We start from the raw sequence: 17,459 nt of genomic DNA on the forward strand, positions 1-17,459 counted from the left end.
TCTTTTTTGCACACTCACCCACAGATTTATTTATCTTTAAGGTATCTAAAATTAGAGCACGGAGAAGGAGCACTGCTCACAGATGTAAAATGGGGAGGGAGGTCATACTTAAACTTGTTTACAGATGTTCTAGTTTGGAAAGCATCAGCATAATAAATTAAACATTGCAAAAAAAAAGTATTAGGGCATAGCAGCAACTGGCACATGAACACATATGTCTGCAAAACAGTGACTTAATCCCTGAATATCTTATGATGCAGGATATTGCCTTTTGTCCCATGTTACTCCCCTTCAGACAAACGGTTCTGGCTTCTATTTGCTCTTTGGACTGGCTGTTGCTGCTGTGTTGAGGAGAATGTTGTATATCGTTTTGTAGAGCACAGTGTGTGTGTGTGTGTGTTATATGTTTTTCTAGCCCAGTGGGGCCACCCTTCTAATAGGCATGGTCTTCTTTCTATTCCCTGTCCTGTGCCCCTGCTCAATCTCCTGCTCTGCTTTCTGCTCCCTACCCTGTGCTCCATGCATAATTTATTGTTCTACTTTCTACTGTATCTGCCGCTGTGTTGCGTGTCCCCTCCTTGGTCTGCCATGTGCCATACACAGTGGCTGCATGGCACCAGATTCGAAGCTTCAGGGTTCAGAGCACTTCAAATGCGTGTCTCTCCATTCCCTTGTGACAAATCATTGCTATAACCTGTTTGCTCCACTCTAGAAGCACAAGAAGTCTGTAGAGCTGGCAGAGTAGAGAAGCTGAGGATCCCTCACATAGCGCAAATTCTCAATCAATATAGAACTAAAATAGCCAGCTTTAGTCTGTTTCTTGTCATTGTCTTCTCCCAACGCACACACACACAACACAGGTACATATATATATATATCTAGGGCCTTGTCAGAAGAGGGAATGTGACACACATGACATTCTGCTCCAGTGATAACCAGATGGCATAATAGTCTTGTGCGGGCTGTTACCAGCCAGTGTAAAGGCACTTACACAAGTTACATTTTTCATGTAATCTTACTATTAAAAGTGCTGTACAGAAGGGGCAGGCAAAATACAGCCACCGGCAAGATCCAGCTCACCGGGCACTTCCATCCAGCCCGCAGCACCCACCAACAAATCGTGCCTGCTCAGCTTTTCCACCCATGAGGATGGGAGCAAGATGCCCACATGTACACACATCTCTCCGACATACCCTATTGCGCCTTCATCCCACCATCTAGCCAGGACACAGCTTTGGGTGGGGCTGCTGATGCCCCTGCTGCAGGCTTCTCTGCATCCTGCTCCCTCTGGGCAGCAGGTAGGGAAGCGGCGGGGGTGGGGCTGCAACTGGGCAGGGGCTGGCAGTGCTATGGAGCCCATGCCCAAGGGGGTGGCAGCAGTGTGGGGCTTGGGTGGCCAGTGTGTAGGAATGAAGCCCCCTCCCCACACACCACCCAATGGCATGCAGCCCCAGCAGGGAACAGGGGCAGCAGCAGCGGGCGGGGGTGCTTTGGTGCTGGCATCTGGCTTCAGCCAGTGCTGCACATCCCAGCAAGGAGCACAGCCCCTGCCAGGCAGTCTGTATCACTGGCACTCCCTGCACTTGCTTGCGCAGTATGGGAGGGAAACCCCAGGCACTGGAGCTAGACAGCCGACTGCACCATGGGCAAAGTGTGGAGGGTCCCCACACCCCTCTCACACTCCCTCACATCCCACAAACCACACATGCCTGCACTCTGCCCCCACAACCTCCCACATATATACAACCCCCCAACATACCCTATGCCCCACCACATACACCCACACCCCACCATACACACCCCCCCAACCACACTCCCCACACAATGTAAAAGATTAAGAATTTATTTTGAGTTATTATGAAATCACCTCTATATACAGTACTCACACAAATCATGACAAAATATTTTTGTAATAAAATTAAAATATGTTATATTGGGTGTTTGACTTTTAATGTATGATTTGGGTTTTTTCTGGTTCTGAGATGGTAATCCCCACCCTCCCAAAAGGAGCATTTGGGGTGGGGGGGCAAGGGGAGGGACTTCCAGTGGCAAAGGTCAGGTGTTAGGGGGTGGGACGTCTGGTCCCAAGATGGCAACCAGGGGGTGGGTCAACTGTCCAGAGGTGGGGCTAGCCATGCAGCCCTCATAAGCTCACCAAACCTTGTTAAGCGGCCCTCCACCCAAAATAATTGCCCACCCCTGCTCTACATCCATGACATAATACATGCTTACAGATGCAGAACACTTTAAAAATGGCTGACCATGTGAAAAATTTACCCTTGATAAATCAACTATTAGCTGACATGCTCTACAGTAGAGCGTATTAGGGAGGGTTCGTTTTTCGCATACACGAGGCTGTTACAGAGAGGAGAGAATCTCCTCCCTGTGCAGCAGTGGAGGGAGGGGGAAAGGAGCGGGCAGCATGCAGCTGCTGGCTGGGCTTTGTCATGGCCAGAGCTGGGGGTGGGAGGGCACGGTGGAGTGGAGCCCCCTTGCCTTGCAGCCCCCCTCCCCCTCCCCAGCTACCCAGCTGGAGTATTGGGGGGACCTGAGCCAGACCTGTGAGGCAAGGGCCTTCATTTCAGATCGTGCCTGACCAACCTAGTCTCTTTCTATGACCAGGTTACGAAACGCCTGGACACAGGAGGAGGGGTGGATGTCGTATACCTGGACTTCAGGAAGGCCTTCAATACGGTATCCCACCCCATACTGGTGAACAAATTAAGAGGCTGTGATGTGGATGACTGCACAGTTCGGTGGGTGGCGAATTGGCTAGAGGGTCGCACCCAAAGAGTCGTGGTAGATGGGTCGGTCTCGACCTGGAAGGGTGTGGGTAGTGGGGTCCCGCAGGGTTCGGTCCTTGGACCGATACTCTTTAATGTCTTCATCAGCGACTTGGACGTGGGAGTGAAATGTACTCTGTCCAAGTTTGCAGATGACACAAAGCTATGGGGAGAAGTGGACACGCCGGAGGGCAGGGAACAGCTGCAGGCAGACCTGGATAGGCTGGACAAGTGGGCAGAAAACAACAGGATGCAGTTCAACAAGGAGAAATGCAAAGTGCTGCACCTAGGGAGGAAAAATGTCCAGCACACCTACAGCCTAGGGAATGACCTGCTGGGTGGCACGGAGGTGGAAAGGGATCTTGGAGTCCTAGTGGACTCCAAGTTGAACATGAGCCGGCAGTGTGACGAAGCCATCAGAAAAACCAATGACACTTTATCGTGCATCAGCAGATGCATGACAAATAGGTCCAGGGAGGTGATACTTCCCCTCTATCGGGCGCTGGTCAGACCGCAGTTGGAGTACTGCGTGCAATTCTGGGCGCCGCACTTCAAGAAGGATGCGGATAACCTGGAGAGGGTACAGCGAAGGGCAACTCGTATGGTCAAGGGCCTGCAGACCAAGCCCTGCGAGGAGAGACTAGTGAAACTGGACCTTTTCAGCCTCCGCAAGAGAAGGTTGAGAGGCGACCTTGTGGCTGCCTATAAGTTCATCACGGGGGCACAGAAGGGAATTGGTGAGGATTTATTCACCAAGGCGCCCCCGGGGGTTACAAGAAACAATGGCCACAAGCTAGCAGAGAGCAGATTTAGACTGGCCATTAGGAAGAACTTCTTCACAGTTCGAGTGGCCAAGGTCTGGAACGGGCTCCCAAGGGAGGTGGTGCTCTCCCCTACCCTGGGGGTCTTCAAGAGGAGGTTAGACGAGTATCTAGCTGGGGTCATTTAGACCCAGCACTCTTTCCTGCTTATGCAGGGGGTCGGACTTGATGATCTATTGAGGTCCCTTCCGACCCTAACATCTATGAATCTATGAATCTATGAATCTATTTCACACCCCCTGCCCCTTTTCCAACTCTGGCCACAACAAAGCCCAGCTGGCAACTGTGGTGCTGCTGCTGTCAAGAGGCTTGGGCTAGAGGTGAGGGAAGGGAGACCCACCCCTCTTCCCCCACCCCCCACCTGAGCTTCTTGACGGGGGCAGCACACAGCTTCTGGCTCTGCTTTCTTGCAGCTGGAGCAGGGGGGATGAAACAGGGACTGGGGAGAGGGGCAGCTCAGCTGCTGGCCAGGGCTGGTGCAGGCAGGCTTAAGCCCTCCTGACCCAACAGGAAAACATCTGTGGGGTCAGGGTGGCTCTCACTTATGGTGCTTTGTGTAAAGCACCATGAGCTAGAACACCTCCCCTAAACGTCTGTAGGCACTTGACGTTAGGGCAGCTTTGAAGTTCCTTAAACTTATGCCAACGACTTAACCCAGCAATTTCAGATAGCCTTGATGGTGAGGGAAGTGCAAAGAACGATGCATATCCATGTTCATTATGCACCACCCACCATCCAAGAGTGGATGCTACTCAGACAATCCCAAGGATGAAACGTTCTTTTCTAAACCTAAAAATGTGCATTATATTTTTATGAACAGCAGGTCTTTGCCATTCAGAGTTCAGAAATGGGTCAGTCCTTCACTGACATTTTACTAGTAGCTCTCTATAAATTACTGAATAAAAATGGGAGGCTTGCATTTTTAAGTTCCAAGTTGCATCCCATGAGCACCCTATCTATTTAGTGATTTTTTGATTTTGTTTCTTCTAACATAGCTTGAAATTTTCATGTATAAGAATCGTAATGCTAGGTCCTTTGATATAAACATGAACGAATGTCATAAATGGTTCCCAACAGTGCCATTTCAGAGGTACTAATATCATGTAAAACTTTCTCAAAAAGATCAAGTAATCTAAGTTGTTTGTTTAATTATAATTCAAAGTGGACTTTTGCAAATTGTCATTGTTAACAAAGGTCACCCATGACCTAAGATAATGATTTTGTTGCCTATTAGACCTAATTATGGGCCATGTTCTACAAGGTGATAAGTGCTACTCAATTCCCTCTACTTCAATGGCATTTGAAGGTACACAGTAACTCACAGGCTAAGACGCTGTATATGTGGTGAGGTAGCTTTGTTGTACATCATATCAAATGTTCGTTTCATGGTAAAACCCCAGTTGTCAGAGTTGAAATGGTATTGGGTTTGTTTTGAGTTCAGTCCTAGTATCCAGTTATTCAGCCTGGATGAGACTTCATCATTTCTATTTCTAAAATACCAAAGAATTCAAATAAAACAATGGAGGTCAATACTCCTCTCCTTTGTCAAGTGGCTGGGGTACTGTAGTTACTACTCACAACTCACAGCCTGCCTATAATCTTTCTTTCTCTGTTCTGAAACCCTCCTGCTAGTTTCCTGCTGTCACCTTTCATGAGTACTCAAACATTATCCTCTTTCCAGCTGCAGAACTCCCTTAAACCCAATCAGGACCTCCAAGTGCCAAGAATGAATCCAATTTCCAAAGATCATCACCTGAACATTAGGGGCCATTCTAAGGTACTTGAAGACACACCATTCTAAGGCAAACCATAAAAACATTTTTTTTTAATTCCCAGGTTTCAAAAATAGTGATTTGGGGTTTGGGGTTTTTTTCTTACCTGCAGAGGAGCTCGCTAAATTATTTTTTTTGGTTAGCTTTGGACTAAGTTCCCATACATATTTCACCTACACCAGAGTGAGAAAAATTATTTAGCTTGATCATCCAAGGATCCAATTATAACATAGGTCAAAGCTGTAACAGGAGTAGAACCAGATATGTCCCTTACATTAACTGTATTGGTGAGAACACCGACTGCGTCCTGGTTAGGGGAACACCGGTAGATCTCATCTACCCTACTTTTAATTGTATTGAATATGAGTCAAGGAATCAAGCTTCCTGACTTGGTCATAAGTGGTGGTGTAGATCCTATATATCAAACATAGGCTTGCCATCTTTGGATGCTTTGAAATGGCCTAAATATTTGTCTGAAACCAGCTTCTAACTATGTAGATATAACTGCACATGTGATTTTGGGCTGGTTGTGCCTTTTCCTCTCCTGGGAGGTACATCAGGAAAAATTTCCTAACCTTGAGGTCTGTAAAGCTGTGAAATTGTCTCCCAAGAGAAGTGTTGGAGCTCTAATTAAAATTGGACTGGGCAAAACACTTGAAATTACACTATAGGCAATAATCTGTCATTGGCAGGACGGGTGGAGAAAATGCCCTAATAGGTCTTATCTGTCTTTAAATTCTATGCATTTCTGTTCTTCCCGTTTATTATGCTATTTCACCTTTTTCTTTAATGGTGACACAGTGTCATCTAGAAAGGATTATAAGATGTTATTGCAAGCTGGGTGAGATGATACCAAATGTCAAAAGAAAATGCAACAGTTTCTCTGCAGGTTTGCAGCAGTTATAACAAGGAAAAGAAACCGTGCCTGTGTAAACCAGGCACATCAATGCAATGTTTTTGATTTGCAAGACAGTGGCAAAAGTATGCAATGGCAATATATGTTTATTGTTTTGACATTACCTTTTCATATTCTTTATAAAGAATAACCTTGTTCAACCAAACCTAACACAAATATGACTAAATCTCCTTCCATAGCTGTATATGTTGCTCCAGTCATTAAAAACATCTTTTATCCACATATTTCAAATATCCCTCAAGGCTTTGGCTAAATAAGGGTATACTGTACCCTTTTTGCATCTTAATTGATAGTGTATATTACAGCTAAGTATCTCACAAATCTAAATAGCTCATCAATATTGCCTCAGGTATAATTGTAATGCAGTCTGTCAGCAAAGAGCCACTGCACAATATAAAAGGGCTTTGACAGAGAAACAGGTGCTGCAGTGCTTAAGCATCACAGGTTTGAGGGTAAGGGTAGCAAAAACAGGCTTACCTGAACATTTAACTAGCACTGTGATTTGGGTCTGAAGTGTTTTGTTTTGTGTTTTTAATACTGTAGCAGCCTTTTCCCTCCATCCCCGTGTGATATAAAATTTCACTGTTTGCCAAATCATAGCTCTATGTTACAGATATTATATCATGATAGCCACTGAAGTGATGAAGTTTCAGTCTGAGATTCCAAAACCCATGTTGATATTGTTGAACTAGATTCAAAATGTGTCATTAATAATACTCTTCTTAAGGTTTTGCTGGGTTTGCTATTTTAACAGTCTTTTCTCCTCCTCCCCCCCCCCCCCCCCAATCCCTGCATAACTGTGGAAAAGCCAACATCCCATTGTTAACCTAAGACAGTTTGAAAAGTATGATACAAGGAATAAAGAAGTAGTAAGAAGTTTGGAATAAAAAGGAGAGGAGAGAAGCAGAAAATCTTGATTAGAAAGTATAATTTAATAGAACATGTATTGAACCAAATGTATTGATTAATGTAGAAGATATAGTACTTATATTGATTCAAACTAGAGATTTAGTACTAAAAGCTGTAAGCCAAAAAGCTGTTGCAGATTGCTACAAAAGTCAGTTTAATGCTGTCCTTGAGAATGCCTTCACAAAGAAATTCTTCTAATGTTTGAGGAGTAGGTAGAATGCGGTATATGTCAGTTTGATCCCGGAGGGTTTTATTTTGTACTCTAATAGCTGTTACGAGCCTACATTATATCCAAGGAGTAATTTTCCTTAGGGGTGCCCAGCTCGCTTTGTGTCAATATTCTAGCATTTTAAGTCACGTACAGTATATGCTTCTGGGAACAGTGCAGGAGCCAGCCAGACTCATAATGGTCTGCATTCATTAATAAAGGCAGAAGCTTCAGTCCCTCTATTGCCCACTACAGGGATGCCTCCCTGGTCTTCAGGGACCCGTACAGACACATTTAAAGAAAGCTTTATTTTGAGTGGGCAGGAGATGAAATGTAGGACTTGCAGGCATTTCCTAAGTCAGCTATATGCCCGAGCACAGGGGTGACCTTAATGGGTCAAAGAAGAATGCAGGTCAAAAGACTTATTATCCAGCCTGTTGGAAACCAATTGCTTTTGTTAAAAAAAAAATTTAGTGCTTAAAGGTTGATGGTAATGTAGAGTTCTGTTTTACAACCTGAAACTGTATCATAGTGCAATGGGGTTTAAAAAAAAAAAAATATTATCTTTAATGTGTGCAGATAAAGGATTCCACATAAATGATAACATGTAGGGTCCCATAATTAGTTAATCAGTGGTGATTGATTACTGATGTTTGTGTTCTTGAACTAAGGAAAAAATAACATGTTGCTGTAGTACTGTCACCATCTGTTGAAAGAATACATCCACATTTCATCTCTATATTTCTTTATTTGTACCCTCCGTGCACTGCGTCTCAGGTACAATTGTGTCCTATTTCATCTAGTTAAAAAAAGTCTCATTTTAATTGAATGCAACTAGAGTTTACATTAGAGATTCTAACAGGATAGAAATCAGTGAATATTTTTCCTTCCTTATATTTGATGCAGTGCATGGTATTTTTTGCAAGCTTACACATCTTGTCTCTTTGAGATAAATAGAGATAAATATAGAAAGGCAACAAATAACAGGAAATTATTATTACTTTCTACTGTCTCAACCATTTTTGCAGAACAACCCAATTCTCTTTGTAGAAGAGATTTCTCCAGTTAGTGTTGTATTGAAATCTGGGTATGATTTTAACTCTGTAGCCTTAAGAACAGGGATTTCCCAAGGCTTTTTGCTCATGGAAAGTGGTGTAGTCTAATGGTTTAAAGCAGCTCACTGGGAGTTAGGATTCTGGGTTTATATCACTGGTTCTGCTAGAGAAATCTCAATCTCTAGAAACAGCATAAATACGTTTTGAAAGTGTTTTTCTAGGTGAAATATGTTGAAGCCAAGTTCTCCCTGACTAAATGGCTATTTCCAGAATAAGATAGAGCTAGGGAAATAAGGTTTTTTTTACAGGTTTCCTAGTTTTTTGTTTGCTTGCTTTATTTACTTATTTATTTTGTGGGAAACAAATGCAGTGGCAAAATGACTTTTTTTTTCACCATGTCTCTATTTTGTATGTGCATAGCCTGGACTTGTGTGTACAACATAGATTTTCACCCTGAAATCAGAGGGGGTTTTTAAATTGCCCCATCCTCACTGGTGAGGCATGTACAGAATATTTTTCTCTTTCCATTGCTGAATACAAAATCAAAATTTTTGTTTCACAGAGAGACTGTATCTCTTACCTAACAAAAACAATTATATCTGTACTGTGCTGAGAGGGGGGGATATTAGTATGTGTAGTCTTCAGCACTTTACTTGAGTTATAGACATGCAGCAAAGAAAAAAAAATCCCCTCCCCCACACACAACCAGTTGCTCCAAAATCAGGAAAGATATATGAGTTTCTGAAAGAGATTTTTTTTTTTAATTTCTGCTCTTAAATGTGATGTATCAGTTGTTATGGGCCACTTCTGCTCTCACAGCCACATAGCTGTTCTTAGCACTAACGTTGGGCTCTCCCTGAGTGCACAGAACTGCCATGTTCATGTCCATGGGAGCTTCACATTGTTTTTCTACATGGGCAAACTTCCACTGTCATGAAAGTAGGAGCTCTGTACACAATAGGGATTGCAGAATATCAGATTCAGGATCTGCTGGGTGGTTAATAGAGAAGAGTTTTGCCCTAAATTTTTAAACACAGCACCCCTCATAAAAGCAACAACAGTTCATAACTGGGATTAATGTTTGCAATTTTCAGTCACTTAGCCATGGGGTCTCCAATAGATGGCTTTTTGTAGAATTGAATATGGCTCTCTGTGGGATTACAGATTTTTCCTCCTTTTCTGATCTCGCCTCTCCCATCCTTTGTCCACTTGTCTGGTCAATGTTATGGCCCTGATGTGCTTTCACTTTTAGTTTATGAAAAAGCCTGTCTTTCGTGAAACTGAACAGGTATTTCTCCCTACCTTACGGTTGTCTAAAACACCTTTAGGGAGCACTGCTTGTTCTAGGAAACCTGAGCAATGGTGTCCTGTTTTGTTTGTTTAAGATAAGTTCCATTGCATGATTAAGGCCTAAGCTCCATAAGCTCTTTGCATTGGGTTTCTTCTGGTCCTGCCCTATTCAGCCTTTTTCTCCACTATCCTTTTTTTCTTAATTATCTCTTCATTATCCCTGAAGAATCTCATTTTGCATCAGGCACTATGGTCTGGGCCACTGAGTGCAAGGGTGAGCAGGTCCTCATTCTGTGATTTGTTTTCTCTCTTTCACTTTTGTGCCTTTTTATTTTTTAATAAAAAATGTCACTGCAGCGGTAGCGCTGAGTACACATACAGAGCACCTTTCAATTGTTTCACATACTGCTGCACAGCTCTTCCAGACTCCAAACTGATTATGTGTAGCTCAGTCAAAAAAAGCAGGGACAACTGACATGCATTTACTTTTGAGTAGATTCAAACATAAAGACACCCCAAATCCTTGTTCAAAATAGCAATTTGGCTCTGACTTTAAGCACTCAAAACTAGGGGCCATCAGAATTCTGACTGTCACCCCAAGTTTAACTTGTCCCTTTGTTTCTGGAGACTGCAGGGTCTCAAATCCGTCTGTGGGTTATATGCCGCAAGTGCATCAATAATGGACACAATAGGATGACAAAAAGGCAGACTGTCAGATTTAACTCTTAATTTCCTTGCTCTTGTGGTTTAAAGTCAGAGCCCATTACCTGTGACTGGCCAACATTTTAGACTGGGTGTATTGTTACAGCTTTACAGTGTTTTGAAATGAGCTTTTGAAAAAGATGCTATATGAAATCAAATGGCATGATATGTATGTATTAGATCATATATATATATAATTGATTATGCCATTTTATATATATATTTATTTATTTAACTCTTTGGCCTTGGAAGATCTGGAATGCCTGCCACCAGCACTAAATCATTTTGCATTCACATCTGGAAATCATGTCTTCAAGTGTCAATGGGTCATTTTCCTTTTCATCTTGAGAATGGCACTACTTTAAGAATTCCTGCCTTACTCTGTGAGACTTTTCTTGCCAAATGTCCCATGAACTATTGTGTGTACGCGTGCGCAGCTTTATATTTGTCTAAGGCTGTTAGATTAGCATAGAATCAGACTGTATTTCACATTTGTTTTGCTGTGGCTGTTTTTATGTTTATATTCATGGGTGGCTCTTAAGTGTATGGTTCAGTAGGTGTTCGCTTCACTGAAAATGATGGCTATCTTTTGGGAATAGGTTCATTTTAAAGTGCTTTAGTCCAGAAGAGTTTGAATTAAAACTGATAAAATGAAGGGACTGTACAGTTTAGAAACTGATAATGGGGCACAACTGGTTTCACCTCCAGGTTGCCAGTTCAAATCTGGCCTGCATTGATGATTGCAAAGTCATTACCCTCTGGTGTCTATTCTGTTTTCTCTGAACTGAGATTGCAGGCTTTGTTTTCAGTGGACACTGTTAATGTTGCAGAAGACCTAGCATTCACTGGGAACCTTCTCTTATTTGGACAATAATGAGTATGAGTGAGCAGAGAGGGTGAAGTACCATCTCACCCAGAGAAACATCAGTCTCTGAGCCAATATCACCTTATGCAAGGCAGTACATTCACTTAAGGATATGAGAGTTTGAATTGTTGTTTGATAAATCAAAGAATCATTCTGGCTTCCCCTTCACAATTTTTGGTCAGCCAAGTGAGCATTACAGTGCTCTTTCGACTTTAAAATACTCTGTCTCTGATCAGGGGAAAGCTATGTTTGGTTGCATGTTCTAGCAAGGAAGTTAAAATGAGCATATTTCTGGTTTGTTGGCATTATAGCAAGTAAGGGAAAGAAATGTTTGGCTCATTATGCGTTACAGACTAAATTCAACAGCATGGGAGTGGGCTCTGTGGTTAGTGAACTTGCATTCACTTCCACCAGGGCATATTTGACCTAATGGACTTTAAGGCATTCCAGTGCCATTCTCATGACTTACGAAATAATACCAGTGCAAAGATGTGAACAGAGAGCTCTCTTCTGTTAACATCAAAGTTTATTAAGGCCATTTTACAGAGATGGCAAATATGTTGTCCTCATGGACATTATTCTGTATACTGTTAGTAGAATTTTTAGCACAGCTGCATGTAGCAATGCCTATCCTATAACTAAGCTCTCTTTTCTGTTTTTATTCCAGAATCATACGATGACCCAACATAGCAGTTAGTGCAAGGCCCATCTCTTCAAGAGAATTCTTTGTGGCACAAAAAGGGAACACATTTTACTCTTTGCACGAAACTTTCATTGTTAATGTATATTATTCAGAAACATTGTATTGTACCATAAAACTTGTATTATCGAAACTGTTGGATGTTCATGTGTTTGAACTTTTGAGCACCGAATAGGCTTCCTGTATATAAAGTGTTGCACATGTATTATGTTGTCTGATACTAAAATGGTCTTATAAAGACAAGTGGACTTGGGCCCTATTCAAGAAAGATAAAATAATAATAATACTGTGTGAGGAAAAAAAGGCTTAAGAAAATGTGTCATTTTCGAGGAAGAGGGAGAAAAAAAATAACTGTTACCTTACAGCTGTGTTTGGCCTTCCTTTCATTTAAACTTAAGTCTAAAATATCTCTCTTTTGGTATACAAACAGATGAATCCAAGACTATTTTTTATTGCTGAAGATTCTTGCAAAAAATATGAAAAGGCTTTCTCACAGAGCAAGACCCCACCATTGAATAAGGCCCGTATATATATTTGTAAGCCTTGCGATATGACAGATAGCATTACCATATATGCAATAGTTGTTATGTAGATTGTCAAAGAAACTTTTTTTTTCCTGGATACCATTTGAAGCTTTGAGTGTTCAAGACTTTCCTTAATGATTTCACACAGCCAAATTCTCGAATCAGTTGAACTAACCTGTATGTTACTGTTATTAATGTTTACTCTGCGGTCTGAACCTGGAGATTACTGGAATTGTTTTCCAAGAGGAAATAAATTCAGTTTACCATTATGTGTGTGTTGTGTCTTATCTTTTTCCTATTTCAGTACCATTATTATTATTAACATTCATTGCGTTTATTATGGTCACTTCTAAGGGTCAGCCACATTTCCATTTTACCAGGAAGTATACAAATGCAGAGGCAGCAGATGGTCCCTACCCCTATACCCTTCCATTTTAAATAGAAAAGACATTAGGCTCATAGAATCATAGAAAAGTAGGGCTTGAAAAGACCTCAGGAACTCATCTAGGATTGTAGGAAAGTAAGGACTGGAAGGGACCTCACGAAGTCATCTAGTCCAGCAGCCTGCTCAAGGCAGGACCATCCCTGACTAAATCATCCCAGCCAATGGCTATGTCTAACCGCTCTTAAGAACATACAAGGATATAGATTCCACAATTTCTATAGGTAGTCTGTTCCAAAGCTTGGTCACCCTCATAATCAGAACGTTCCTCCTAATTTCCAAACTAAATTTCCCATCTTGAAGCTTGAGGCCATTGTTCTTAGTCCTGTCTCTTATGGCCCAAAGGAAAGCCCATCTCCATCCCCTCTGTAATTGCCTTTCAGCTATTTGAAGATGATTATCAAACCCTGCGTTAGTCTTCTCTTGTCCAGACTTGGTTCTTTTTAGCCTTTCCTCAAACCCTTGTCGAGGTAGGATTCTCCCTATCCCTCTCTCATACAAGTGTTAGGCTAACCAGTCCTTAAAACTGCATGAACTCTCATACAACTACCAGGTGTAACAACCAAAACCATCAAAAACACCCTCATCTAAAAGGGTGAGAACACCCTTGCCACAGCTAAAGCAAGGTGAGAACACTTACAACATCCTGCCAGGAGCAGTTGTTAAAATCCACTTGAGATATCCAAACTCATTTGCTGCTTTCACTGCTAGTGGGTCACCATACATCTGAATTGCCGAATTATTTTTATATTTCAGTTCCGGTGCAAGCCATCATAGGCATCTTCTGGCCTTGGGGGCTGGAGGCAGGAGAGAAGACTTAGAATCAGGAATCTTCTCAGTTCTAATCCCAGCTCTGATAATGACTCTGTTAACCTCATGTCCCTTAACTTCTGTGCTGGGATAGATGGCAGAAGGCAGTGTGGCTAAAGTATGCTACTTATATGATGCTCTCCACTGACAAAATAGCCCTTATGGGGTTACAACGAGATAGTGCAACTTAAAGCAACCTTGCTGGGGGCTGAATTGCCCCCTAGATACCTTCAATACGGAAAGGAAAGGAAAAATAATAGAAAGCCATCATTGCCCACCAGTGTGCCAAGCACTGTTCAAGCTCACCTGAGGACTAATGACAAAGGTGTTCTTTAGATATTTTGGCATCGCCTATCCTATTGCTCCAGTTGCTGGATTCATCCTATTGAAACTAGCATTGCTGAAATACTGCAGTTTTAGAATTGCACATCACAACAGTCCAAATGGCTGGAGCTGCTTGCCTATTGCTGTCAGGGTAGATATAAAGTGTGATTTCCACTTTGCTGAATGTCACATTTTGACTCTCCACAGATGGAGGGTAGAGGGGATAGAAGTAAAGTATGAAAGTCTCTGGTTGCCAGATATTTCAAGGAAAATGTGTCACGTTTAAAACTCCAGCCTCAAGAATTTTATGCATATAATGCTGAGTACAAAAAAAAAAGGAATTTTATATGAAAATCTCATTTATGCTGACAAAAGGATAAACAAAGGCAACAGTACACAAGGCTTGTAAAATGCCAGATCTATTTATAAGTCAGAAACTGTTCCCATTTTTATTCTCATTAATATATTACTCATCTCAGCCAAATTGGATGTGATGATATGTTCTTTATTCCTGACAGATACCTTAAAGGATAGAAGACATTTCAGCCTTCATGTGTGAAAGTGTGACATATTGGTTGAGACTGAAAATAGCATGTTTCTCATAGAGTTCAAGTATATAAGAAATATTACACCCTACTGTTTTTGTAAATGCCAGAGTGCCACTGAGTTGAGACAGATGGTAGCTGGGAAAGATGCAATCTTATAATCAAAAGCTAAAATATGTCAAAAATATGTTAGCAAGCAAAACATAGCATATTACTAGCTTCTCATGTCATGACAGCTTGCAAAACATGCAAAGATGTTGAATTTCTAGTTATGTAAATAAAGTAACAGTAAACAGAGCAGCAGCAAATGTGATGAAGGCTTTATGCATTGATTGTCCCTTCAGTTTAGTGCTGAGGAATAGGAAGGTCTTATGGTCACATTCAGCCCCAGATGGATTCTAAGAGCTGGATGCTAGTATCAAGTGCTGGAATCCTCTTACCTTTTTGTGAGTAACAGGTTTCTTAGTGATACCTAAAAAGCCATTTAAATAGATTATGGAAGACATCTAAACTTCCCAGTGAGAGTTGACTGTTCCACTGGGATTTATCACAGCATTTAGAAAAACAACAAGAGACACATATCGTCTTGCTCAATACAAAAATACACAGGGTATGTATGTGTGTGTGAGAGAGAGAGAGAGAAAGAGAGAAAAAGAGCGCATGAGCTAGGTCATGCTGTCTACCTTGCCTCCCTATTTCCACCCCCACCTCCAAGTCAGGAAAAGCTACAATAAAAGGGCTCATCTTAGTATCTATACTATAATGTGAAAGGGGACATCTATTTTTAAAGGGTTGTGCAGATACAGTGATAGAAAAACTATTCATTCACCTCTGAGACTGTCTTCCTTCCATCATTTCTAATGGAAATGTGTTTTACTGTAATAGTTTACTAAAATTATTATTACTCGTGTTTTGTTGCCAGATCTTCATTCAGGTCGCAAAGAGTATAAATATAGAACATATATTGCAGAAGTGAAATGATGTTTCCAAATAGCATTGGAGCACAGGACTTACGAGGAAACACAGCAATGCCAGCTATGTCATACACGTGCCGTACTAAAGATGACCTAAGAATGAACAAGCACTAATCTTTAGGTTTCCAAATGCCCAAGGACAGGAACTTTTGCCAAAATGTTTATACTTGTTTGACAAAGTTTAAGCATGTAAATAAAAAGGAAATAAACACTTGACACGCCTATTGAGGTTGGTGCTTGTCATTGCTTCCCTGATACACTACCCGAACACAATATCATAACTTGGGGTGTGCCAGTCCTGGGCACGCACTCACACAGGGCACCAGAATGTTGCTTCCCTGGACAGTCTATGCCACAGTTGGAGCAGCAAGAGCTGGGGTGTACAGACTGCTCTGCAGCAGCTGGGGTCTTTGAGTCCCTGGGGCATGTGACACTTCCCCTCCCCAGCCATCCCTCTTCCCTTCCCCAGCCTCCCTCTCTCCTCCCCCTCTCCCCTCCCATAAGGTTAGACCAGACCTGGCCCCAACTCTGGCAGGGTTCAGCTAGTTATGCCTCTGCCAGAACAGTATTCTCATGCCCGTTCCTCATTTTGGCAGCATCCCTTATATAAAAAAATGATAATGCCCGACAAAAGCCCCGAGGGTAATAATTTATAACTATTTCTAAAATGGCAGAATCCAAGATGGAATCCTGACATGACAGACCATCTCTTTTTTTTTTTTGCTTTGTTTCGCTAACACTGTCCTCAACAAAAAGGAGAGGGAGCCGTCCCTTCCATATCAACATATGGTACCTTCTATTTATAACAAGATTAACAATTCATTCACACCTTGATTGAATCCTGCTTTATTGAGATGTCACAACAGATTCTCACAGCCTGCAAAGGGAAAGACTTACAAATGTTAATATTGTGACAACCAAGACACATAAAAGTAAATGAATCATAATTGGCAACAATTAGAAATAGCTCAGTATGAAAACAGAATACCGTGCGCTGCTGTAAGTAAGGCGAAACAGTGTGAAGGACGCCTCTGAATGATCCTGTCCATAAATTCAGAAATGAAACCCTGATTCCACTGTAATGCATTCATTCATACATTACTGCTCAATTAATGTTCAAAGGGTTTTTACGTCTTGGTGGTAAATGTACCATTCTCTTAAAAATGTTTGCTCCACTGGTTCTGTAGCAGCACATGGGTTACCAAGGCAGGCATTTTACTGAACACACTCGTTACACAAGCTCTCCCTTTATTTTTTCCCTTGCTTTATTTGTTTGTATACGGGGTTTTAATATTATTATTAATATTGGTGAACTGTGAATGCTATACTAATAGACTCCCTGAGGAAGCTGGTAGTCCCCGGCCACCAACTCTGGTGTGCAGAACTTCTTCTGTGTGTGGAGCACAAAACATGACAAGGTCTCACTCATGTTTCAAAGCTCTCTCTCTTTTCAGAGCTATTTGTTATTGTCTCCACCATCACAAGTTTAAAAAAGGAAAGTTAATTAAATATGGAACAAGACTGAGCAACATCTTTTAAACCATCATGTCATTAGAACTGGATTCCTCTGAGAGCTGCTTAAAAGGGGTTTGAGAACAATGACTGTTCAATCAGATATTTATGGGCATAGTTATGTAAACACACTCTTTATTGTCTATGTATATTTAATATAATTATCAGTTTTGTACTTGGACTCTCAAGAGACCCAACAAATCACAGTGTTGCTTTGAAAATGTCAGCAGAAAAGACAATTATGTTGCTAGCAAATATTCATAAATTATATTAAAAAGTCCTGTGAAAATGTATCCTATGTTGCAGA

General features: G+C 41.7%; 1 protein-coding gene across 5 annotated transcripts in view; it reads left to right on the top strand.

Moving 5' to 3' along the window:
• The window catches only part of ZNF521 (zinc finger protein 521), a 288,309-nt gene extending 275,495 nt beyond the window's left edge, over positions 1 to 12,814 (top strand). For all 5 annotated transcript variants that reach the window (XM_019487326.2, XM_019487307.2, XM_059724158.1 and 2 more), the window contains one exon: positions 11,989 to 12,814. In XM_019487326.2, coding sequence (XP_019342871.1) covers positions 11,989 to 12,018 — 30 coding nt within the window. In that variant the 3' untranslated portion in view covers positions 12,019 to 12,814. The remainder of the gene's footprint in view (positions 1 to 11,988) is intronic.
• Positions 12,815 to 17,459: the final 4,645 nt, after the last annotated feature.

This window comes from Alligator mississippiensis, chromosome 3 (assembly GCF_030867095.1).
Source record: "Alligator mississippiensis isolate rAllMis1 chromosome 3, rAllMis1, whole genome shotgun sequence".
NCBI lineage: Eukaryota > Metazoa > Chordata > Crocodylia > Alligatoridae > Alligator > Alligator mississippiensis.